The sequence below is a fragment of the Nematolebias whitei genome, chromosome 17 (genome assembly GCF_014905685.2).
Source record: "Nematolebias whitei isolate Nwh7 chromosome 17, NemWhi1, whole genome shotgun sequence".
In the NCBI taxonomy this organism is placed as follows: Eukaryota; Metazoa; Chordata; class Actinopteri; order Cyprinodontiformes; family Rivulidae; genus Nematolebias; species Nematolebias whitei.
The window spans coordinates 32300042-32327859 of record NC_056514.1 but is presented as its reverse complement, the minus strand read 5'-3'; the positions used below and the strand labels follow the sequence as shown (position 1 = coordinate 32327859).

Here is a 27818-nt window from a genome sequence, read left to right as displayed (position 1 = left end):
GAGAAGTTGTGGGTCCTCACAGACTGCGGACTGTTGGAAAAGGTGACGGTAGACAGTAAGTTTTTGCCCACCTCAAAACAGTTTCTCTGTCTATTTAGCAAAATATCTCATGAAGCACTGGACAAATTTATTGAATCTTTCAGAAAGAATTTATCAGCTGCACATCTACAGCTCATTAGCTTTAAAATCAGCCTAATTCAAGATGGCCACCACAGCCAATTGACCTTCAAAAGCACAAAAATGGCTGTAGCTCTGCCACTTCTACAGATATCGGTTTAAAATTGGGTGTGGTAGTATCTGAGACTGATCCCCAACAGGTAATTTTAGGTGTAACAGATTGTGCAAGACATTTGTTAAAAAAATTTGCTATAAACATTTAGGAGTCAACTCTGACTGTCTGTTAGCAAAACATCTCTCGAACCACTGGACAGATGTTAATAAAACTCCTAGGAACTTTTTACTGAATGCACCTGTACAACCGATTAACTTCTGAAGCCACCTCAATTCAAGATGGAGGCCACAGCCAACTGACCTTTGAAAACACAAAACTTGCTGTAGCTCAGCCCGTGTTGCAGGTGTTGAGCTATAATTTGACGTGGCTGTAGCTGAGAGTAATTCACAACAAAGCTTCATGTGCTACTCATCGCTCAAGGTCTTGGCCTAAAACTTTAATCTTAACTGCTGGAGTCAACCCTGATTGTCTGTTAGCAAAATATTTCATGAACCACTGGTTGAATTTTAAAGAAACTTTCAGAAAATAATTACTGGATGCACATCTACAACTGATAATTTATTGGAATCAACCCAGCTCAACATGCCCACTACAGACAGCTGATCTTTAAAAACACAAACATGGACTTAACTCAGTCAGTTTTACAGAAACTAAGCTAAAAATGAACGTGGTATTAGCTGCAAGCATTAAAATACACAAATGGTACATTACTACTCAAAATCTCACATATTAAACAAAGCCAAGAGACATTACCTTGTGACCTTGTGACTGACCTTGTGTTGATTTTGCATATGACAAAAAAAACCAAACCTGACACAAGAACAAGTTGGTTGTTGACTACAAAAAATTCAAATAAATATATATATATATATATATATATAAACTTCACAATGTTATTTCAATGTGATCAATGTTATTTCAGAAGGCAACAAATCTGTAGCTGTTGTTCTGAGGGCATTAGTTCTGATAGATGCAGTGTAAAAGTAACAACAGAGTCTCAGCCTTATATTACAACCATGTTTGTTAGAGGTGGTAACAACTGTAAGAAAAGGCCAGAGGGTTTATCTAAAATCCACATGACAGGCTTTGAAGCATGAATTAGTCCTAAAATCACAACTAAGTGCTTATCTTGTAGCTTTATTTTGAACTTTCTGCAATTTATCCAGATCTTTTCTGAACCACTGCAAACAGCTGGACAGTAGTCAAGGTGACACAGGACTAAAAAAATGAAAGACTAGAAGATCTATTATAACTCTCAGCTGTTTGGCCTCTTTAACTTGTTCTATTGATTGTCCATTTAAAGAAATATGCAACATTTGAGTCGGTCTAAAACACACCATGCACTTCACTTTTGACACATTCAGTTTTAACCTGCTCTCTATCACCCACTCAGAAACAGACAATAGTTCTTGTTTTAGCACCTTTTATACACAATCTAAACAGTCAGAAGATATGCATATGCAGTTATTCATGCCTTACTCAATACATTTGGCATGCCATTTATGAAAATATTAAATAGCAGAGGACCGAGGTAGCTGCCTTGTGGAATTCCACATGGAACGGTCACAGGTACCGTTAGACATAACGCACTGTTTCCTGTTACTGAGGTAAGTACTCATTAGGTCGAATGATTTTTTTTTTTTAAACCACAAGCCAGTAGCTTCATAAGTAAAATCTATTATGCGTCACCATTGACCACCTGGAAACGTGGGCTGGTGTTGTGCCAAAAACCGATTGGCTGCACAATGGCGGCCATGGGAGCGTGCACGGGATGACTATAACAAGAATTTAACAAGATGAACACTTAAAAACAATTATTTGTTTGCTCAAAATTATAGCAAGGCTGTGTCTCAGTTGAACTTTTCTTTAATAAATGCACTTTAATAGTCAAATCAGCTGCATTTCTCCTGGGCGGCGTGAAGAAATGCAGCTGATTTTACATTTGCTCCAGGAGTTCTGAGTGAGATGAAGGTGGTTTACATGGCAAGCCAAGTGTCTCATTAATAGCCACTTTTACCTATTAATGAGACACTTGGCTTGCCATATAGGTCAAGGGCCCTCTAGTGGCTGAAAATGGTAATGTTAAATATTTTCCATGTCAGAATGAATGAAATTGTCAGATCTCACCCAAAAATTGGATTATAAATATGAATAAAACATAAATAAGTCACTTCACTGTATAAGTCACAGGACATGTTAATTTATGACCAAAAACATGCACGTTAGGCTGCCTTCAGGCCCAAGCCTCCCTTGCAGAAGAGATATGTGATCTCAGTGGGATTTGCCTGGTTAAATAAAGGTTAATAAATAAATAATGCAAAAAGATGTGACTTATACAACGAAAAGTACGGTACAAGAAGACCTTTCATTAAATGTCCTTCATATTTTTTAAATTTATTTTGCATTATTATTACTTTATTTCTGAATCATCTATTCAGCCAGTTATCATCCATAAGGGGACCTTGCATATCTCACAAATAACCTTCTTTTTGGGGCATGTTTATCACACAAAGCTAAAAATAATTTACAAAAAAGTATTTAATGCTAGCTCTGCTTATATGATCTGTAACATATCCTATTTGCCACATCATTTATGAAATCATATTCTGAAAAAGATTCATACATTTATTTATATATTACTTTATGGCCCTATGAAGTTTTTGTTTTTACAGCCAGAGCAACAGCATTATGATCACTACAGCCAACTGGCACAGAAATTATATTTGAACACTTTTTAGTGCAGTTTAAAAAAAAAGAAAAGTTTAATGCATGTAAAGGTTATCGTGGTTAGTTCTGGTTCTTCAGCAGCGGTACCACTCAGTGTTTTCTTCATGTGATAATGATTAGAAAACCAATCTATGTTCATATCTGCAAAAATAAAAGCACAATTGTTTGCATCAGTTACCTTTTGGATCAGTGTGCATTTATCAATCAGATATTCAGTGTTTGAATTTAAATCTATTACAACATGATGTTAATAAGGGTCTAACAACTGGAAAATATACCTGAAGCCATAACGCTTCTACACCAACCACACCGAGATCCTTATTTTATTTTAACTGGAATGCTATGAATATAAAATGCAATACCACCACCGTATTTATTTGTGTCAACTCTAAATATTTTATATCCTTACATGTTTACTGCTGTGTCCTCTACCATTTCATCCACGTGAGTCTCAGTAACGGCCATTATATGTATATTTTTTAGCATTTTATAGGCGTCTTAAACCACATCCTACTGTGCCCATATTTGTTAAAAATTAATGGTCCTCTAATAATATGAAATAAAGCAAATGAAAACATGAAATGAGATATATAGACATTTTCATAAAGACCAGTAATAAGCAAAGAGATCTGTTGAAAAAGATCCATTTAAAAGATTATATGAAAGTCTGGCTTATATTAGACAAAAGCTTAATAAATTAGGCAGGGTTTCGCACAACTGTCAGAGGGTGTGTGTGTGTGTGTGTGTGTGTGCGCGCGTGTGACTGAAAACATTTAAAAACTAAAAGAATAAGAAGAAAGAGCGGAAATCAAGTCCGATCTGGGCTTCAAAATAAAAGTTTGGATTTACCTTTCAGTTCCGTTTGAATTTTGCTTAAATTGTTTTTCTCTCAATAAATACACAAACAGGACTTGTTTAGTAAATGTTAACTCGTACAGCTTTATACATTTCAAATTCACTAATAATTTGCACTGATAATTGACAATCCAACCTTTATTTAAACAGGTTAGTCCCACTGAGCCAAGAGGACTCGTTTACAAGAGAGACCTGTATTTTAACGAAGAGCGATGACAACAGTGGACAACAAATGATGCATACAAATTTAAATTTGTCTTCTTTTTCTACAATTGAAAACAAAACGATAATTAAAAGGATAATTAAAAAGAAACGTAGCGAAAAAAACAGCTAGATTATTAGGCGGTGTAGAATACTAAAAACATGAACATGTCTGGTCCTTGCCAGGAACTTAACAGATGTTTAATGTTGTAATTAATGTAAAAACAGATGCTGACAATAGTAGACTTTGTAAATGATCCCAGTTAAATCGCAAAAAAACTTAAAATTTTTGTGATTTATTTACCTGGATAACGGAGCTGACATCGGGAAGATCCCTATTAAAGTAAATGAACAAAAAAAAATAAAAATAAATAGCCACGTTTAAGAAAACATAGGTATCCAATCTAAGACTTTTACTATTCTTCTGGGTTTATTATGAGTAATTATTCATAGTGGGGTTTTTATCTGCAACGGTGGAAAGTGGCAAACATTTCAAAACAGATAGTGCCACACATATTTGCACTTTTATTCTGAAATTCAAACCCGGATGTAGCGCCTCCATTTTTTTTTACCTTGACGCTGCCGTTTTGAGAAGCAGGATTTAGGACCCCGCGGAGCTATTTAAAAGAAGCACATGGTCCGTACTCACAAGACAACACTTTTTATCAGCATTTTTTTCCTCCGGAATTAATGTCGCTCCAGAGGACGACGGACACAGCAGCGGTTTGTGTGTTTCTTTGTGTTTTTGTCGCACTTTTTTTTTCCCGCCTGTCTCGCGACGGCTCCTCGAGCTGGACGTCATGGGTCAGTGAAGGAAGGCGCGCGCAGAGCAGACTCAGCTGTCATTGGGACAAATAAAGGACCGCTCAGATTTCAGGAAGTCACTTTAATTATTGTTTTTTTTTTTTTTTTTTTTTTAATTTTAGGAGGAAAGGGGGAGGTTCTTGCTCATCAGCTGTAGTTGGAGTGTTCATGTGATGCTGCAGTAGAGAGAAGCCGTCCACGCTTCAGCACCATGAGCCCAGAGAGCCTGAAGTTGGTTCTGACAGCACTTCAGGCTTTAATCATCCCTCTGTTGTGTGACAAGGTGCACTCTGCTGAAGGTAAGAGGTGAGGAAGGGTGATGCTTTTTACTTCATCTTGCTTAACTGAGACTATTATAACATTCCCCCCCCCCCCTCATCTTTATAATAAACATGTAATGGATTATTCAAATCATTCGTGTCCCCTTTAGCTGTTTTTACTAAGCCCTCTACAACACGTTTGGGCTTCCTGTCAATATTTTCAGCAGATCAGTGTGTGAAAAACAAATATTAGTACCTCAAAGGAGGAGAGGCTGTAAAAATAGATGATTGGTAATCAGTAATAGCGCTTTGGTTGCTGCATAATTGTTAAAGCACTTCAAGCATACTTTTAATCTTTCAATTAGCGATGAATACCAGGGCAAACACAAGGATCTCATTGTTGATTTGAGCTTAATGGAATGAGCAGCTTTTTATAAAACGTTGGAAGTGTCTGGGCTCATGGGGGAATGTTCAAATGCCAAGTTATTTGTGCTTGCCCTGTTTTATGATGTCAACTTTTTTTAAAATTTTTACTCTGGATGCACCGGTTCTCTCACAAAAACTGTGTTTTTGTCAAATTTGACTTTCTGGAGCCAGTTTAAATAAAAACAACAACAAAAAAAAAAAAGGCCTAAAAAAATCCCCACTGTTGCGACGCTTAATGTGGAACCATGGGAATTAATTACTAGCAAGGGCAAAAGTGTTAAACTGGCATTGAAGCAGGAGGAAGTTGCTCATTTATTCATCAGCAGTTCATCATCGTCAGACATTCGCCTTGATGCGTGTCTCCCATGGGTGTAGACTTGCCGACAACCGCTGTAACCACTTTGTGTTATTTGTCCTAACACAATACATACACCTGCACTACAATCATTGGATGTGAGTGAGATAAATGAATGGAAAGGCTGAACAAATACCGTTTATCTGCCAAATGTCACAGTTTTTATCTTTCTTTGTATTGCTCATTAACTGAAGAGAAAAATAAAAGAAAAGGCCTTCTGAACCTTCTCATGTTTGTAGTTTTTTTGCATATTTTAGATGTTTGTTTGCTCCAGCGCTCCTAATTTAAATCAATAGGGAGGCTTCTGCAGAACATGAAGAAGGTCATTTAACCATTGAATCAGTGGGTTGGAGCAGGAAAAGAAGTTAAACATGCCCTTGAGGACCAGGATTGGACACCCCAGCGTTAAAGCTTTCACAAATGCTCCAATTTAAAGCATAGTTCAAATCTTTTGAAGTGTGATTCTGTAAAAGGGTTATCGTAGTACTTGTAGAAAAGTATTTGAGTAGCTTCACTTCTGAAGCCAAAGTGTATCTCTGAGTACAATTCTGATCATCAGCTAGTCTGAACAGATCAAATAGTTCCACATTATGTAGATATTTCAGCAGAAATATTACAACATTACTGTCAGAAGTGCCCCACGCTGCACCAGAAGTGCTACAGCTAGCTGCTGCTACTATATGCATTTGCATAGAACCATTGAATTCTGTATAAGTAATTGTGTTATGCAAAATTGTTAAATTCACAGACTCATGTTCAGGCTACTGTTCTTACGCTGTATTGTTTTGCATTATTAATGTTTAGTGCATATCTTAGATCTTTTAGTGTACCGTTTGGTGTTCGTTTAGCTATTTTCTTAGTGTATATCATATACTTTTTTTTTTACACTTTATATTTTTGCAATTTTTGGGTGTATCTGGGACCCTGAGTACATAATTTCATTCCATCTCATGTACCACATGTGATGTGAATGACAATAAACTTGATTTCAACTTGAACTAAAGTGTCCCGAAACGTATGCAGGGATTTATAATAGCTTGTTTGAGTCAAACAGTCTTGAAGTCTCATCGCTAATGTTTTGAACATGCTCAGAAAAGATGACTAACTTTCTCTTATAATCTCGAAGTCCTACTTCTACTCCTAATAGGCTACACTATTTCTCAAACTTGAAAAAATTTAAAGAGCTATCTACAAGTCATAAGGTATTAATTGTTCATAACCATTTCACAGAAGACAAGATCATGTCAAGACACACCTCTAAATCCAGTAACATTTAAATAGTACTCTCTATCATTCAGTAAACTAATACATTTGGAACCACAAACCATCATTAAAGACCACTGCCCAGCCAAATTGAGTTATCTGTATAATTGGATTTGGACAGGCAGGTAACTTATAAGCTTGCAGTTCTTGTGAATAAAATCCAGAGTTTATTTCTGGAAATGGGAGAACTTTTCAGAAGGACCATCAGTGCCAGTCAGACCTTTACACACAGAAGCCATTTCTCACTCAAAGACATATGACAGGAAGTCCCAGACCCCAAATGGATCTCAGACCACAAGAAACAAATTTGTCTGATAGATGAATACATATAATGTGGGAGGATCTTGCATAGCCATTGAACACAATTCATACAGTCATACATGGTGACAGCAGCATCAAAGTGTGCCTGATCAGGAAGACGGAAAGATGGAAGCAGATATTTTTCAGTGTGCTCAAGTGACACCAAGAAAACACAGGAGAGACTTCAGAAAAATTCCCCAAACTCTCTACTGAACCAGCTCAAATTGGGACTTAAACCCAGTAGAACGTCGTCAATAGTTCTCATCCTGTCTTATTTGCAAAGAAGATGGGAGAAACCTCCAAGGAAATAGTATTCAAAAGCTTGTGAGAAGATTCCCAAAAAGACTTGAGGCAAAGACTCAGTAAGGAATCTAAATGTTTTTCATTAATACAACATTTTCTGTCTTTTTATGAGAAATATGTCAAAAACTTGGTATTTTAATAAAAAAAACATGTGCAGACAGGTTTAAAAAATGAAACTAATTTATTGACAATCCAATGAAGAAAAACTTGAACGTGCATGAAAACTTGAAAATGTTACAAAGATGTAGGCCTGTCGTGGTAAACAATAAATCAATTAATCGCATGATAAATGAAAATTATCAACCTCATTTTCGTTTATCGACATTCATGTCTTCATGTCTCTCTCTTTTCTCTCTTAACTCCGGTGATCTTCACTGACCCCTCCCCTTCTCTTTAAAATCTGTTTTAACCGTCCAAAATCGCGTTTTTTGGATCGCTAAAAGCAGCTAAGCCAAAAAGCTAAGTTACGAGCTAACAGGCCGACCTCGGGGGAAAAAAACTCCGTCTTGTCAAAGCTCCACAATTCACGGTTGAAACCCGTGCCTTCATCTAAAATGTTTTTCTCTGCAAAAAGAACCTGAGAACTTGTTTACTGATTTTTTTATTAAAAGCTTTGTGTGATAAATGCTATGCTAAAGAGCTCAAACCACACCGAGCGTCCGCCATTTTGAGAACCGAAGAGAGACAGCCCATGTCACATCAAAGAGCCTCCCTCCCATTTTTCTTAAAGAGAACAAGCTGCTCGCTCCCTCACTATCCATCCTTCGGTTCAAACACTGCCGTCCAGTGGTCAAAAACAGTACTACACACAAAATTAACCAACATTTCTTCTTTAGTTTGACAATAATGACTAATTATTGAGTAATTTCAAACAATATTATCGTTTATCGCAATAATTTCTGAGACAATTAATCGCCCAGCAAATTTTGTTGTCGTGACAAGCCTACAAAGATGAAAAGATTTTAGATGAAGCAAAACAATTAGTGACTCTGACTTCATCATGAAGCAGAACAAATCTAAATCGTTAGCACTCCTTCTTTTTTTACGCCTCACCACTTTGTCTTCAGCTTTTTGCACTTTTCTCCAAGGCTGAAGAGACGGAGCCGCTCAGCTCTGCGAAACGTCATGTTTATATACATATTTCATGAAACCGCTCCTTGAGTTTTCTTGTCGGTTTTCCTCCCCGTCAGTCCTGTTTGTTTCTTAGCCTGAGATCATCTTTTCATCGTGAATGATTTTCCTCTACGGTTGACACTCTTGGTGTCAGCCAGTATTTTCTAGCCAGCTGCCGTGCTTCAGCCAACATGACGGCCTCTGCCTCGGGGCGTCGCATGCAACTTGCCTGTTGCACCCTCAGAAAAATGAAAGTTGAGCAGGGAATATATTTTTGGACTGCTGTAAAACATTCCTTTAGTCAGCAGCGTCCCTCCCTAAAGAGACATTATCACCGTGATGTGACTCATCCAAAGTCAAAGGCGTTTAATATCTTTTCACTTTGAGTGGATTCATTTTTTCCAGATGACTTGTTCAGGATATTAAAAACCCAGGAGGTTGGTCAATGTGCGCCTGTGCATCAAGACAGATTGATCAACCAGTTGCTGTTCTGTGTGGGGATACTTGTATTGGAGAAGAGGAAATAGGTGGACTGAGCTTATGTAGCGTGACTTTACATGTTGCTTTCATTTCTTCAAATCTCCTTTTGACGTATGTGACCCACCCGTGTAAAGTTTTAACACACCAGCTGAAACGCGATACTGGCTTTGAGTTTTCACACCCAGATGGGTCATAGTTTAGCTCAGGATGCTTCATTCGGCTGCATCACATATTTCTTGACAAAGCTGTCTGGGTTAGAATGCGTACTACCCTATCTGTGCCCCACAAATAAAAAAAATCAATACATGAAACTTAAAAAACCTTGAAAAAAAAAACAACTTCCAAACATTTCGTTGTATACTTAATAATAAAGTGCTATGTGTTGCCATCAGTGTATGCTCCCATACAATGGCGACATTGGTTCTCTGCATTTAACCCATCACACCTGGGATGCACCCAGGTGGGGCAGTGGGCAGCTATTTGGGTGTCCGGGGAGCAATTGGGGATTGGGTGTCTTGGTCAGAGACACCATGACATGCGGGAATGGCTGGGGGTTGAACCTGGGACTTTCGGGTCCCAAGTTGGCTGTCCTAGCCCTACCCCACCTCGGCCCTGAGGGTGCATGTGTTAAGGTTTCAAATACTTCTAGGTTTTATCACCTGCTGCCGAAATGTGGACAATAGACCTGTCATGATAACAAATTTTGCTGGGTGATTGTCAAATTTAAGAAAAAATGTTGGTTAATATTTGTGTGTAGTACCTTTTATTGATCACTCGATGGCAGTATAAGACTGTTTGAACAGAAGGATGGGTAGTGAGGGAGCGAGCTGCGTGTCTCTAAGAAAAATGGGAGGGAGGCCCCTTGACGTGACATGGGCTGTCTCTCGTTCCTGTTTTTCGGTTCTCAAAATGGTGGATGTTCGGTTTGTTTTGAGCTCTTTAGCATAGCATTTTTCACACAAATATTTTAATTAAAAAATCAGTAAACAAGTTCTCAAATTATTTTTGCAGAGAAAAACAACTTTTTAGACGAAGGCACGAGTTTCAACCATGAATTTTGGAGCTTGGACAAGACGGAGGTTTTTTCCTGAGGTCGGCCTGATAGCTTAGCTCGTAGCTTAGCTTCTCAGCTTAGCTGATTTTAAGGATCCAAAAACGCCATTTTGGATGGTTAAAACAGATTTTAAGGAGAAAAGAGAAAGGGAGGAGTCAGTGAAGAGCACCGGAGTTGAGTCTTTTTATCCAGTGTCTTCAGTAGAAAGAGACTGGAAGAAACGATAAAGCCGGTAAACGAAAATGAGGTCAATAATTTTCATTTATCATGCGATTAATTGATTTATTATTTATAGCTACAGGCCTATTGGGCGATAGTGTTTTTGACATTATTATTATTTACTTTTTGCAGTCAACTGTTTGTCTGGTAGCAAAATATCTCATGAATCACCTAATAGTAAGTTTTTTCTGCTGCTCCCTTCTGCAGGGTTTTGCCACAGCGAGTGAACTCGCATGCAACATTTGGCAATTGCTTATTGCCGGATGCCCTTCCTGAGGCAACATGGGCTCAAACCGGCAGCCGCAGGATTACAAGGCTGCTGCATTTATTAAAACTTTCAGAAAGTAATCATTAGCTGCACATCTACAATTGATTATTCTTTGGTGTCAACCCAAATAAAGACGGCCACCACAGTCAACTGATCTTAAAAATAAACTAAAATATAACTAACTCAGCCACTCCTTCAGATATTGAGCTAAGATTTGGTGTAGTAGTAGCTGAGAGTCATTCACAACACACACTGTGAACACTAACATTTTGAAGTGTTGTGTAACATTTCACAAAAAGTTTAAATTCGGACCAAAACGACTTTACTCTACCTCCATCATAAGATGATCTTATTCCAGATTCCTGAGATGAAAAGCAGTGGGTGATAGGCGTTCTTTCACGAAACGATGGGCCTGTAATTAAATTTACAGATTTTCAAGACATTTGTAAAAATTTAGTTCAATGTTAGAATATTTTATTAACACTGCAGTTGTTTAACATAACATTTTGATTTGTTAGATGTTAAAGAAAGTAGGACTGCCTCTGCAAACACAAGAATGAAAATATCCCTTTATTTATTTTTTTCCCCAAACAGCAGCAGAACAAAAGCAGGTGTAATTATATAATTATAATTCACCGTTAATGTGCAGTTTAAACACTTAATTTACTTTTCTGAAAACTGGCTCGAATGAGCTGCTTTGCTTTGACACCTAAAGTTTAAACACAGCTTGCAGCACTGAATACTGTAGCTGTTTTCTATCTGCAGACTGATGTGAGCCACACTGTACAGCATGGATCTAATCAATGACATCATAGTTCACATATGTAGACTGTACACAGAATCAGACTTTTACACATGGCTGCTATTACTCTCTTGTTTCCATGCCACATCCTTTGAGATGCTGTCTTGATAACAGCTGAAAGACACAACATACAAACCTTGCTCCTAAAACAACACAACTAGATTTTTTTTTTGTAAAGAGACATATTTACAATTTTTGTTTCATTCTTTTGTTTGCCTGTTGAAAGGCGGACATTAAAATCTCTGTCCGTCCGTACAACTGTATGTCTGTAAACTTTCCCTTCCCAAGATCGTCACTAGTTGGAGCGTCACATACACTTTTCATCACCCCAGCTCCAAGGTCAAGGTCACAAGTTAAGTTCAAAGTTAAAGCAAGGTACAGGTAGTCTCTCGCTACTTCGCAGTCTCGCTCTATTGCGGTTTTTCAAAATAAGATTGGACATGACACACAGTTGGCTGATTGATGGATGAGCCGCACGATCGGCATGGAATTTTTATTTAAAATAAATTTTTAATTATTCAGCACCTGCTGCACCTTTGTGCAGCCCACACTGCAGGATAAGCTTCCTGCTGCAGCTGATCAGCTGTTCCCCACGCATAGTGGAAAAGTGGGCGTGGCTGAGACCGCTTGCAGGTGGCTGAGAGCAGCGGAGGCAGAGAGAGGGAAGTCATGACATCCTGTGCACTTTTAGAGTGTATAGAGTTTAGAAACATTGTTTAGAATATTGCAAGAGTGTGAGAAGGGTTTAAAATGCCTTAATATAAAAATAATAAACTAAACTACTAATTACTACTTGTACTACTGTTCCTACTTCGCAGCTTTTCATTTATCGCGGGGCTTCACGGTATGGATCCCCCGTGATAAACGAGGGACTATTGTATTTGTTTGTCCGAGCCATTACTATAGAGTGCTGTATAATAGTTTGTTGACGGGCGCATGTTGTGCCGCATGCGGTACTTTTGTTTGAAAAATATCTCCTGTCAGTCAATTTTTGCTTCGTTACTAATCTATATACACAAAAGCAGCTACCACACTGCAAAAAGTTTAAATTCTGGAACACTTGAAGTATGTTTCATCATAAAGTTGTTTCATTTGCATTATGCTGAGATGCAAAACCATAATTGGGAGCTACAACCCAAAGAAACATCACTGTAGATATTTCATATTTACAGTAGTTTACTTTAAATACATACAAGTCTTGTAATTTTTATCTCTGAATCAATAGCGCTCTTATAAAAAAGTGCAGTTGCTCACTTTTTGTTTGCGTTTTAATCCAAACTTCTTGGTTGCACTCCTGTAATCCAGAGTAGTTAAATCAAATTGATTTTCCTCCTTTTTAATCCACACTCTGTGGATTATAAAAAACATGATATAGAGCCACAGACAACGTTGCTTTGGTTTTTCTACAATAAACAGATTAATGACGTGCCTGAAAAGCATCACACCAAAGAAATTGTGATTACTACAACCAGAAGCAACAAAATTCAACCCCAAAGACCAGCAACCTCCTTTATTTGTGGACACTGTCACAGGGGTTTCCGTTCCCAAGTACAAGTACTCTATAACCACAAGATGTGTTGCTCCAGCATCAACGTGGAAAACCAAAAGCACTGATCCAATCGACCTCAGGACAAGGGAAGCCTACTGTAGTAGTAGTAGAAGTAGTAGAAATAGTAGAAGTAGTATAAGTACTGGTAGTAGGGTTTAGGATGAGCAAGTATCGGTTTGTGGACACGCTACACTTACTGCAGTTCTCTGCTCAATGCGTCTAATAAAAAACTTCAAACTAATTCACAGCAAGAATGGCACTAAAAGAAGCCTTGCAGGAAATGGAAGCTTACAAACAATACTATTTAGTTTAATATTTTCTATATTGCTTTCAACACGTTGTTTAAGGTTCTGTAAAATATACACCTATTGCACCTTCTGGGGGTTTTGCTTTGTTGTACACATGCTTGTCCATCCAACAATGAATCTGCTCTAGCTGATGTGCATAAACTTTAAACTACCACGTCTCCCCAGTTGTGCAAGTACTGTACTGTAGAAGGAAACGTGGAATGTAGAAAATAAACACTCTAATATCCATGTAATCAATTTATTTTGTGAAAGTGTCAGAAAACTTTCATGAACCTGTAGTCTTTATCAACAGTATTTTACGTTTCTGCTTCTGGTGAGTTCATTCTCCTTCCTCACATTCAGCTTTTGCACAGATTTACTCCCTTATGCTGTAACATAGTTCCTAATGGGCACACAAGTTAACATGAAAGGTCACCACCTTGTACCTGCCTGAATCTCTTAACAAATTGGCCCCAACGAAGGTCTCGCTGCTGTCAGTTGCTTTGTCTGTGTCTGCCAAAGACTTGTTTCAAAGGCGAACCTGTGATGTATTTTTAAGTGAAGCAGAGCGAGCGGAACACTGAAGGCTTAAACACCAAAGTTTCAAGTGCAACCTTGACCAAATCGTCCTCGTTAAAACTTTGGCTTGGTTGTTAGCACATGCTAAAACAATGAATTCCTTCTTAGATTAAAGTTTAATAACTTGGAGCTTACAATCTTTGCAAATAAGTTTGCACTTTTTCTAGCAAGTTGTTAAATTTTTTTTCTTCTAAATTACAATAGTCAAATGAAAACGGGTCTCTTTTGTAAGAAGTGCGTCTTTGACTTTTCAGCAAGATGGCAATTATTGAGTCTCAACAGATAAGTATTTTATTGGCAATGAACAATCCTTAATTGGTCTTTATTTATGACAAGACATCTTGTTTCCTAAAGTAACCATGACAACATAACAAAAATGGATACCGAGTTGTGCTGAGCATGAACTTGCATCAGCACTGGATTTGTGTACGCAAAAGAAACCTTGTTTAAGCGTGCTTTTGAAAATGGCAATTATGTTGTCGCCGTCTCTTTTCAAAGACTAAAGTGTCACCTTAGTAACTAAGAAAATAGAGAAACTGACTGAGTTTGTGTCTTCCATGTGGTATTTGTGCAGAAATGATTAGAACTAAAACATGGGAGCAAATTGGCTGTAGACAGAACGTTGCATTACTCGCTGCAAGTTTCAAAGCAAGTTTAAAGAAACAAAACTGATAACTGTCTAAAATTTTGGTTGAACTTTTAAAGAAAATCCAATTGATTACCAAAAGAACTGAGCCAGACCGGTGTCAGTTTCTGCAATCAGTCTTTACCGTTTTAGTCTTGGCGCAGTGTGATTTTACAGAGGTGCTTTCAATGAGCAGCAGCAGCCATGCGTCATGACATCGTTCCAACGAGCTGTAAATGAAATCCATCCGAGCAGCCTTATAATGAGCTTTCATACAGCTCTGCTCCAGAGGCTTCCTGACTCTGACCTTCGTTGGTACAATAAGGAACGCACGGTTCATGGCAGGCAGCAACCACACGCTGCGAGGGGGAGATGGCGTAATGGTGTCAGCCAGGAGCATAATGCTACCAGTTTCCCAGACAGCGTTAATCTCCTGCTGAGCAAGGGGGAACTTTACAGCAGGACCATCTATTTCCTACAGAGTAATTATGTTCTCTATAGAGACACAAAAGAGCTATTTACCAGTAGAGGGAGCTCAGCATTAAACAGTTTAATTACAACCTAAATATGCTCCTAAAAAGATGCCTGCCAATACATACCACCATTAACAGCTCTTATTATTGTGGGTTTTTTTTTTTGGACACACTGCTACCTTATTAGGTTTAACCTGCAGGTCTCTAATTCAACCCTCAGGATGTTTCTACAATGCTGCCCAACTGGGTCAGATGTATTTTATGGCGTTGATTCAAAACTAACAGGCACTTTTCATTCAAACAGTCATTTTTCCTCTACCTGAACTGTAGCAAGTCAATAACGTGGTCAATGTTGGTAAAAAATATAATAACAAAAAAGAATTAGAGAAAATAGAAGTGGGTCCTCAAATTTCAGTCATGGTTCTGGGTTTCTTTTTTCTTTTTATATTTTTGGTTTTACATATTTATGGCTTTAGTTTAGTATTTCCTCATGTTGTTTATCTTTTGAGGTGACTTGTTAGTGTATTTTTGCTGTGTTCGGCTTCTTTCTTGTGCCTCACTGTGTTTTTTGCCACTTTTTATATATGTCAACCTACACCGTCCATTTCCACTAGTTCCCTAATGGTCTTTAAGCTCAGATGTCTCAACTCGACCTCCTCCCGCAAATTGACAGGTATTTTATTAAGTACTTATTTGAATATGCTTGTTGACTAAAGCAATCAGCTTGATACCGCAAGCCACGTGTAACCACACCAGCCCGGGACCTCCACATCCAGCATCTTCACCTCCAAGGTTGTCTTGAGACTTGCCACGTGGACAGCTGCTGCAACAATCGATTTGCATGACCAAAGAATTTCAGCAAAAACTGTCAGAAAACATCTCAGGGAAGCTCATCTGCATGCTCATCATCCTCATCGGTGTCTTACCTGACTGCAGTTCGTCATAACTGCCTTAAGTGTGCAAATGCTCGCTTGCGATGGCGTATGGCATGTTGCAGAAGTTTTCTCTTCACGGATGACTCCCGGTTTTCACCGTATGGCAGACCGCGTGTGTGGTGTTGCGTGGATGAGCGGTTTGCTCATGTGAACATTGTGAATCGAGTGGCCCATGGTGGCAGTGGGGTTATGGTATGGGCAGGTCAACAAACACAGGTTCATTTTATTGATGGCATTTTGAATGCACAGAGATATCGTGATGAGATCCTGAGACCCATTGTTGTACCAGTCATCCATGACCATCACCAAATGAAGCATGATACCACATGGCTCCATGTTGCAAGGATCTGTACATAATTTCTGGAAACTGAAAACATCCCAGTTCTTGCATGGCCAGCATAATTACAAGACATGTCACCCATTGAGTGTGGTTGGGAATCGACATATACAACAGCGTATTCCAGTTCCTGACAATATCCATCAACTTCACACAACCATTGAAGAGGAGTGGACCAACATTCCTCAGGCCACAATCAACAACCTGCTCAACTGGAGATGTGTAGCACTGTGATGCAAATGGTAGTCACACCAGATCCTGACTGGTTTTCTGACCCCCTGGACAGTACAGTAAAAGTAAACTGCACATTTTATAGTGGCCTTTTATTGTGGTCAGCCTAAGGCACAACTGTGCAATAATCATGTCTAATCAGCATCTTGATGTGCCACACCCGTGAGATGGATGGATTATCTCGGCAAAGCAGGTGCCCACTAACACAGGTGTACACAAAATTTGAAAGAAAATGGCCTCTTATGTACATTGAACAAGTCTTAGAACATTGAGTTCATCCATCCATCCATCCATCCATCCATCCATCCATCATCTTTACCTGCTTCTTCCTTTTCGAGTCATGGGGGGTCACTGGTGCCCATACCCAGCAGTCATTGTGCAGCTCACAAATAACGGGAGCAAAAACAAAAGTGTTGTGTTCTTTTTTTGTTCAGTAGCAGCAACCCCCCCAACCCCCCCAAAACAAACAAAAACTAATGTTTGTTCTGTTTACAGGCATATAGCAAGAAGAAAGAAAAACAAAGCTATAAAAGTTAAAGTTCTTTGATTTTTCTTTTCAAGGTCATTTTTGATAGATTGTTTACTCGATGACTCTTTTCATAGCCTAATTTATCATCCTGTTCCCAATCATCATTCTGTTTGATGTAACATCATTTGTCTGCTCTGATTAGGGATAAATTAAGCTTGTGATATGCTTGTCAATTGACCATTACTATATGAACAATAGCCATAAACATTAGCCAAGTGTCCCCCCCCCGAGCTAATGTTTAAAGTACATTTTGGCTTTGAAGCTTTTTTTCTGGATCACATCCCAAGTCTGCTCAGTCTTCTGATTAAAGACTGCAGACGCATATTCTTAATGCAGAAAATGTGATTGTTTTATCAGATCTGTTTTTTACAGAACACTTTTCCATATGGCAGCAAGAAACTTTGTTTTTTCTTTGCGCTTTTTGCCATATTCATCTTGACGCTGTCTAAATTAAATTCATTACTCAGCTCTGATGAATCCCATGTGCACCACATGTGTTTTTGTTTTTTCCTACTAGTTTGATATTCAGGTATTTTAAGTTAAAGCTCCAAGTCAACTTTTACTCATCTACAAGTCCTTCATTCAACCAGACCCTGATCTTTAATACTGTATAAAATGGCTTTGCATGATTGTGTAAAGTTAGGTTTGACAAATTTTTAAATACATTTTAAGTCAAATATTTTCAAAACGATTACAAAATATGACATGATTACTGTATTACCACTGACCACACTGACAAGGCGAGGTCAGTGAGCAAGGCCAGGCTGATTCTGGCAGATCCTGATCACCCACTCCATGGTGCGTTCAGGTTGCTTCCATCTGGAGGCAGATATCTGCTGCCCAGATGTAGAACGAACAGACTCGTTCATCCCTGTAGCGATCAGGCTTCTCAACGAACAATGTTGATTATATGTATTGTTTTTTTAATGTATCAATGTCTTGTCTAGTATGGAGGTTTTGTGTGATTACTGACTGTGAAACAAATTGCCCCTTGGGGATAATAAAGATCATTGAACTTGAACTTAAAGTGGGCAAAATAAACAACATATTTTGGGTCTGTAGTTACCAAAGCTACATGTTGCTAAGATTCTTTCAGTATCATTAGTTTAGTTGTTTTCCAAAGCATATTCAAGTAAAAAAATTGAATACAAGCTTTAATTTGCGTATTTATATTAAGAGGATGAGAATTTACCCACTGTAAAGTCATAAATACAGTTTTTATTTTTTATAATTTGCAATTAATACTTCATGTATCTCGTCTTTTGGAATCATTTTCCATATCTACTGCCAAAGCAGTAATTATTAAGCCATTTCAGTGCTCTGTTCTCATTTTGTAAAGTTTTAAGTACCGTCCAAGCTTAGGTTCTGTATTCTTACAATGGTTTTTATAATGCTTGAGCTGGAGTTACATTGCAAACTGTCCAATCCTGGCAGTGTCCACATGAGGGTTTTCACCATTTAGAGATTTTGACTTGTCAGACAAGACTCCATGCTGCCAAAAGGTGTTGAGTCTCATATGAAATCTAATATTGAATTGCTGTCAAAGTGACTTTGGAATGTGTCCTTGTGTGTTTTTTCTGTGCCAGTCATCAGGCTGAGAGTGAATATTGTTTGGAGTGCTCCTTATTGACGTGAGCATCCCATCTCAGAGAGGGGCAGCGTGCAAGTGGGGGGCACGGCTTCATCAAGAGCAACATTAATACATGGTTGCTCATCCAGAAGAGAGTCCTGTTTGAGCCCTGGCACGAAAAAAAAAGACCTTGTGATTCAATAATGCTTTTGTTTTGGTAAAAGCAAATATTGAGAGGAAAAAGTGGACTGGATTTGTAAAAAGGACGTTTTTAAGATCTGCAAAGAAATGAGGGAGGTCATCTGTTTTTGTTTGAAATTTATTTGGCTCTCAAGAATGATTAATTTAGAAACACTCATAAAAATTATTTGTGATGCAAATACCAACAGAAAACTTTATTTTGCCTCATTTAGTGCAGATAGTTTACCAAGCAAAACTGTTTCAACCTACAGTAGCTAGATGGGCTGTGAGAGAAGATGTTCTAACTTCAGTCTTCAATAGACAAGGAAGGCTTTCCATAAACCAAACACACACACACATACACACACACTGAGAATTCAAATACAGCAAATTTACAATACACTACAAGTAAAATACAAACTTGTCCAGTTCAGTCTCCTCTACAAGCTCAAAAATCCTGAACGAGTCCCCGAGTTTCAGGACCTTGCTCAAATGGCCACAACAAAAGGGAGAAGTGTAATTAATTTGTAAAAGTTAAAACTTAATATTAAAAAAAATCTAAATAAAAGTTCAAATCGAGGACCACAGAATGTTAAAGCCTGTCAGGTCAGTGGGGTGCATGACTTAAGGATATTAAAGTGTCCAAAAAAGTTAAGTCAGGTCCTCTGGATGGTTCTTTTTTTTGAAACATTTCGTCCATCCTTGGCTATGAGAGGAGTCGACGGGGGAGAGGGCAGACTCCAGAAACTATCTTATCATCATAAAACTGGTTGGCCCACTATGTGAGTAAGCCACTTATAGGAGTTTGTTGTGGCTCCTTGGACTGATGAATGAAGGACGAAACGTTTCAACAAGGAAAAAAACGTCCAGAAGACCTGACTTAACTTTGGTGGATTTTTTACCTGGATTACTGAGCATGAACTTTGAAGATGTTAAAGTGTTTTATTGTGCAAACAAAACAAAAGTGGTAAAAACACAGCCCGGTTTTAGGGTAAGAAAATAAGACTTGTAACATCCAGATACTATTTGTGTATATCTTATTTTACAAGAAAATTACGGGTGGAAGAGTCGGGGACAGAGGTTAGACCGAAGACCAGATTTAAATAACCACAAGACTTATTAGGCCGCCATGTTTTCCACAATACAATAATAAACCAGCTGCCAAACAATTATAGATAAATACCTTAACTAATCACAAGGGAACCCACAATGACAATAGATAATTCAGGGTAGATGAGTTTAAAACTAGGTAAATTATCAATTTTTATCAATATGATATTTCAGCTATTTTTACTTACATATTAAATTGTCTAAAATATTTGAGTTTTTAACCAAACATTTTGCCCATTTAAACACAAATGCATCATGTTGTACCTAATCTTCTAATTAGAGCTGTAATTTCTAATCCGAACCCAGAGTCTGACCCAGCCCGTTCCGGATTAGGGTCAGACCGGGCCATAATAATGTGCGGGCCGGATCGGTGTCGGGGTTTTGATTGCGTCAGCGGACGCGTGCAGCTGATGATCAAATTATATGGCAACATGGCTAGCCATACCATCACCTGGTATGGCCATTTTACCACGCGCTGACCTGCTTGAAAGAGGTAAAAAAAAAAAAAAGTTAATTGAAGCTTCAGATGTACTACTACCATTGATCCATCAGCCCAAATGGCCATTCATTCAGCCGCTGCACTCAGTGGATGCACGTGGCCGACGACCCAAACAGGTGAGATCACAAAATATTCGACATGTCAGAGCATGGTCCGTGTCTGAATAATGCAGAATGCAGGCAGAATCAGGGATTTAATGCGCTTTGACGGCCATGAAAGGACAAACACCCCCTCTGCTCCCTTAGCCGTGCGTGTCCTCCAACCGTTCATAACTATATAAGTAGTCAACGCTTAATTAAAAACGTCAGGGTTTTCTCAGGTTCGAACCTGTAATTACTGTTAATTCGTCGGGTCGGATGGGGTTTGGAAATTATGGCTACGGGCCGGGGCCGGGTCAGGTCGGGTCAGATTTTTTGGGCCCTAATGCAACTCTAGTTCTAAAACACAAGGTTCAACCCTTGGGCCCTATGCTGTAATGTCATATTTAGTATACCCTAAAAATGTAAAAATTGTCATATTTATAGAGCACATATTTTATTGCACAAGCTGTACTGTGTCGGCTGTTTACTCATATTGCTGCGCTATAAAATAACATTTGTTGTACATATAAAAAGTAGATAACAGGCACCGTTTTCCTTCCAACAATGTCCCAAAGTGAAAACCCACTTACAGTCTGAACTGTATCATGTTTCTTTCACCTACACGCAGATACATTCGGTCCTCGTGTCCACACACAGAGCCGTACAGTCCTTTTACCTTGCAATGACTTTACTGGGACCATATAAATCGAACAAGCTCACCTTGTACAGTGGAGCATAAAGGGAGGTGATTATGGCCAGAACTTTGCTTTATTAAGACCTCTGTTTACACTCTCCATTATTGAACATATAAATAAAGCGTTGGGTTCTGGTGCCACTTTTACTGCTCCCTTAATGCTCCCAGTTGCTTTTATAACATTCTAGCAACAAAAGCCACTTTACACGCTGCTCATACAGTCTCCCAGCTATACCAAATGTCTCCACTGAGCATGTGGAAAAGAAATGATCTAGAAAGTTTCCACTAATATTCCATTTAGGAGCAGGAATTAAACCACACAGCGTACCACATTAACAAAATAGTTATTCAATTGCAGGCTTTGAAGTTAAGAACTCAAATGCTGTACGATTGTGAATCTCATCATCGGTTTATTGAAAAAGTGACTGTGGCCATTCCGTCTATGTGCACGTTAGCTTCATAAACCAGCTCGACCACAATGCGGACCTGACCTTTCTCTGTCAAAAACGTGTTTTTCCTCTCGAAATTTGTTTATCCGTTCGTACTTTTCTCATAGCTCATCTCGCGCTCCCTTACTCAGCACGGTCGCTTCCCTCAGATGGTGTGGTTTTCTGGGACTAATGAGGCGAGAACGCAGCTCTCAGTGGTGTGTGCGTGATGCTGCCCCCGTCCTCACTGGAGCCTGCTTCTCATCATCAGGCTGGATCTGGGTGAAGACTGCTGAGCTGGTCACCTCTTGCTCCCCGCTATCAGCTGGAATGGCTCTGTGATGAACTCCATAGAAGTGGTTTCCTCACGAGAATAAGCAGAGCAAAGCTCAGCTGGGGAGCTGTTGCGCTTGACCTGGGTTATTATTTCTGGATTATAAGCAGACTCAGCAATTTAGCTGGATGAGTCATGTGAAGGAGGACACAAGCAGCATGAGCTTGGAGAAACCTTCAGTCCGTTAGCAATAATAAACTACAATAGCTGTTTTCCCTTGGGTGGATTTTTATGTTTGCATGCACCAAAAAATGAATTAAATTAAGATGGAGAAAAGTTTAAAACGTGGCATTAATTCTACTCATGAACCAAATGAGCTGACTTGACCCTCAAACTTCATTTGCTTCCCTGCTATTTGGAAATGCTTGACGGCACATCACTGGGAAACACACACACAAAAACAAGCCAACATTTGATTTAGGATGTTTGCAGTAAACCAAATGACACTAAAACCCCTGCTGTTCTCTGAGACACCCATGCAACAACAACAAAAACAGCTTCCCACTGTAGGAAGCTGATTACACCAGAAACTTTGTTTGCATCGTCCCCTCTCCAGAGGCTCGCCACTGCGTCTGCTCGTGATTTGAACAATTTAGAGAGATTCTGCTTCTGTTAAAAGTTTGCTTTGGGTGAGTCTGCTTACAGCTTTATATTCCATAGTTGTTTGGGGATGGATTTTGGGGTGAATATACTCGTAAATGAGTGGCGACACAGCAGAGCCGAGTGTGTTGGAGCCATTCAAATGCTCAGTTAACACCCTGTCAGAACAGTAAGGAGATAAAAGCGTGCTGGGGAACAATGCCCTGCAACTGTGTCAAATCCCAATGCTGCATCCTGGAAACAACTCCAGTGTTAGAAGATATCACAGCAGCAACCCTCTTTTTTTTTTTTTATTTTGCTCAAAACTTTCCGTTCCTCAACTATAGAGATTTATTCAACTTGAGTGCCAATCAACCGTTCATTGTTTTGAGCAGTTATGAATGAAGAAAAATGTTTCCACCTACGCAGCACTGATTTATTTGACAATGTTTCCAGATCTACATCAGATCAAACAGTTTCTCTATAAAGAATACACCCATAAAGTCTGTTTTAATGAGGTTGTAAGAACCAGGAAGTGTTGATCAAATTCTAAAAAAAACAAATTCCACTACACACATTCGAGTAAATTGCTCTCAAATATATTTTGCAATCACACGTCGTGCCAAAAATGAGCATAATATTTGGTAAAAATTCCTTGATAAAATGGGAATGACTGGGAAAACCTACACGGTTTTTATATTAACAGCTAAAGTTTACAGGAACTGCACGATGTTCCATTCTTGATCAACAACTTTGTGTAGGTTTTCAGTGTAAAAATATAAAAACTCATTCTTCGAAGTAACAGTTTTGTTTAGTTTGATCTAACAAGCTCAGTTCCGCTAAATCTCAATGAGGTAACTGGATGATTTTTTAAATCTACAGCCACTGGGTTGTGTTGATTCTTGAGTTTTTCCTTTCTATTCTAAACCACATGGACATCTCATAGGGTATATAACATTTTGGTTTGACCACCTAAGTGTACCACTTACTCTCACAACTCTTCCAGTGATTGGATTATTATTAATTGGTACTTTGTACGGAAATATACAGTATTGAGCACATTGATCATTTCTCAATGGAAGCTTTAAGAAAGTGATGTTTTTGAAGGAGATCAAATCAAATCTGATGAACATTTTTAATGAATTTTTTGGAAGTTTATCATTTTAAAAACACCAGCTCAGAGCCCAGAATGTGCCAATGTTTCTTTATTATTTTCTCTAAATATTTTCCCAGAGCTGAGTATTTTAAATACCCTAATGGACTTGGATTTTTTGAAGGTACCGTCTTCCTTCCCTATTTTGAGGTTCACTTCTTGCGGCTTCACTGTATCACTTTATTTTTAAACCCTTTTTTTAATATGGTGTGTACTTTACATTCATCTCATCATCATCATCTTTATCGCCAACACCAAAGTATTTAAGTGTTTTAAGTGTTTATCAGAAAGTGGGAAATGTTAGTAGGAGTGTGGAAATGATTTATAAAGCCTTAAACCTATCTAAATAATGCAATAAATATAACGCCGCTACTTCGCGGATTGTCACTTACTGTGGAGGTCTCTGGAAAGTAGCTCCTGCAATAGGTGAGGGATCACTGTTATTTTTGTCTTTCAGATCAGAATAACGTTTTTATGTTTGATTTCATAATTTGCGAAGAGTACCTTTGAATGCAGTGATTGATAGAATAAGTTTGTTTCGGCTACTCCCTCTTAGCGGATCGCCTCAGCGAGCCAACTCGCATGAACGATTTGGCAATTGCTTTAATCCGGATGCCCTTCCTGATGCAACCTGGGCTCGGACCCACAACCTCAGGATTACAAGACCATGGCACTGACCACCAAGCAACTGCAGAGCCAACTGTAGTGATAGAATGACTATGTGAAAAAAACAACAAAACTTTTGGCAGTTTCTTTCCCATATAAATCTGTCCCCACTGTTCATAAAGATGTCCAGAAAACTTATCCACACATCCTCTCCTCATTTGACACAACAGCTCCTATCGCCTGGTGTTTCGGAGTACTATTTAGTGGTGTTCTCTTGTCTTTATAGCTGAGAAGAGAGGCACCATTATACTGATGGCCTCTTAAAGGGAGGTGGACATTTGCCCAGAGTGTCAGCATGGATAATTGTTAGGCAAGACAAAACAAATGCAATCAGAAAGCATTCTTTGTGGGCTGTGAGACATTAAAGCCCTGACACATAAAAAACTCTGCAATTGTATAAAAGTGACACACGAGGCAGCTTAATTGTCAGCTTGTGTTCTGATGTTATTAATTAACACAGAGTGTGGGATTAATAGCAAGGAGGAATTATTTATCAGTGTTGTTTAAAATATACCCTCTTTTGTGCTGTTTGCAAATCCTGAGGAAAATTTGGCACAGCAAACTCTCTAGAAATTTTCTTTGCGTTCTCACTGGTTTTCATGTTTTCTTTTACAGGGAATCCTTTGAGGACAGCTGCTCAACATGGAGCGACGGCAAAGCAGAAACATTACGATACAGCAGTGCCTCTTCAGCTTGTTGGAGAAGAATGGAAACCAGTCAGCCAACTCAAATCTCAGGTGGGCATAAGTACACACACTAAGAACTGCGGAGTGGAAAACAGCCCAATTTGTAACCCAGAACTGGGTCAAAATTGTACCAAGCCAACCCTGGGTGGTTTTAACTAAACATAGTTTAGTTATGGTTTAGTTATCATTTTGCCTCAGTGTAAATTACTAATACATTGAGTTAGAGCTAGAAAGTTCAGCTAAAAAGGAACTACCTAAAATCGGTCTTATTAAATAAATAAAACTTGGGTTGATGCTAGCTAGCTGCCATTAATTGCAATTAGCGTCCGCTAGCTAGCACCAAATAATTCTATTTTCAGTTCAACTCAATTCATTTCAGTTTATTTATATAGTGCCAAGTCACAACAGAAGTCATCTCAGGGCATTGAATAAAAACATTCATATACATAAAAATAAGTTAATAACTTTATTTATCTGAGGAGCAGACTGCTTTGAATTTAACTTCATCGCAGACGCTCATCTTGAGCAAGCATGAAGGTGACAGTGGAGAGGAAAAACTCCCTCATGAGGAAGAAACCTCCAGCAGAACCAGGTTCAGGACAAGTGGCCATCTGTTTGAGGAACAGATACACAATGGCAGGTTGAGAATCACATGTTAAGATTGAAATAGTATCAAATGAAAACTATTCAATTTTAGCAAATTATTTAAGGAAATTAGGTTAATTTGTCCTCCAGTAGTCTAAGTCTATAGCAATATAACAAGTCAACCCTAACTATAGGATTTATCAAAAAGGAAAGTCTTAAGCCCAGTCTTAAAACTGGACAATGTGCCAGCCTCACAGACAAAAACTGGAAGTTTGTTCCACAAGAGAGGAGCCTGATAACTGAAAGATTTTCTTCCCATTCTGCTTTTGGAAACTCTAGGAGCCGCAAGTAAACCTGCAGTCTGAGAGCGAAGTGTTCTATTAAGAAAATATGGAACAATAAGATCTCAAATATAAGATGGAGCTAGGTTGTTGAGGGCTTTGTAGGTTAGAAGTAAGATTTTGAATTCAGTTCTGGATTTGACAGGGAGCCAATGGAGAGAAGCTAAAACTGGAGAGATATGATCTCTCCCACTAACTCCAGTTAAGACAGCATTTTTTTATTAACTGAAGACTTTTTAAAAAGTATTTGGACACCCAGATAAGCTATTACAATATTTTAGGAACCAATATTTTATTTTAATAACTTATTTTAAACATTAAAATATTAATTTATTTTAAGAACCCAAATTCACCAGCTAGTGCAAACTAAAGTTAACAAAGCCAACAAGCGTTCATTTTTTTCACCATCTCTATTTACTTATTATATCCTAGTGCAGAGGTTCAGTCAGAGCAAATTTGTTCAGTTTTTTTTTAAATGGGAGGACTGTGAAGAACGACACGGCTCATCTCTGACCCAACTACTGGGTCAAATGTGTTGACCCAATATTTGGTCAAACCAGTTTGAACACAGCCATAGAATTATCAAAACAAGCCAGCAGTTTTTTAAGTGTTGCTTAAAAATATTTTTCCTACTCTGATTTATGTGACATGACATGTCTCTTTTGCACGATAGTTCAAAATTCTCAAATGCCAAGAAAGCTGGAAGATAGTGTGAATTATAGATAAAAAGACAACAGTTTAACAAATCATTGCTGTGTGGACATCATGTCAAAATTTAAAACATGGTATTTTTTATTTTTTATGAACATGCATGTTATTTTGGCTTTAAATTAGATGTCAGAAACATATTTCAACATATTGGGCCAAGGCAAATAAAAATAAATAAATAAAACTGTGGAAAACAACTGAAATATGTTGAATGTGAAAGAACCAGGAGCATGTGCAACATCCATCCATCCATCCATTATCTTTACCCGCTTATTCCATTTTGGGTCACGGGGGTCGCTGGTGCCCATGTCCAGCAATCACTGTGCGAGGGGCGGGGTACACCCTGGACAGGTCGCAAGTCCATCACAGGGCCACATAGAGACAAACGAGACAAACAACCATTCACTCTCTCACTCACACCTAGGGACAATTTAGAGTTACCAATCAGCCTAACATGCATGTGTTTGGTCTGTGGGAGGAAACCGGAGTACCCGGAGAAAACCCACGCATGCACGGAGAGAGCATGCAAACTCCACCCAGAAAGGCCACTGGACCTGGGTTTGAACCAAGGACCTGCTCGCTGAGAGGCAGCAGCTCTACCAGTTGCGCCACCGTGCTGCCCCATGTGCAACATCTTACCACTAATTGGGAAAATTGCCCACAAGTAGGAAAAATGGGTCTAAAAAGAACATTTCATAGAGGCCGTCTTTAATTAAAAAGGGGAACTCTGAAGATTAAGTTATCTAAAATGCATAAATTAAATATACAATTACAATTAGGTGTCTAGTGGTCATAATTAGAAGGCTTTAGTTCTTATTACATTCACCCAGTAATATTTTTTAAATGCTGCATGAATGATGTTGCTGGCAGTTTGTAAATTATAGAGTGACTGTAATGAAGGCAGTCCTTTTCTATGCAAACCATTTATATACATATTTATATACATAGCACAATTTTTTATATGTTTTGTTTTTTTTGTTGTTGTTTGTCATTTCTTC

General features: G+C 38.5%; 1 protein-coding gene across 1 annotated transcript in view; it reads left to right on the top strand.

The window, feature by feature from the left end:
• The first annotated feature begins 5025 nt into the window (after positions 1-5025).
• LOC119423519 (disintegrin and metalloproteinase domain-containing protein 12) overlaps positions 5026-27818 on the top strand; it is a 175956-nt gene continuing 153163 nt past the window's right edge. Inside the window, exons 1-2 of the mRNA XM_037690916.1 lie at positions 5026-5118; positions 25116-25237. Of these exons, the coding sequence (XP_037546844.1) occupies positions 5031-5118; positions 25116-25237 (210 nt within the window). The 5' untranslated portion in view covers positions 5026-5030. The remainder of the gene's footprint in view (positions 5119-25115; positions 25238-27818) is intronic.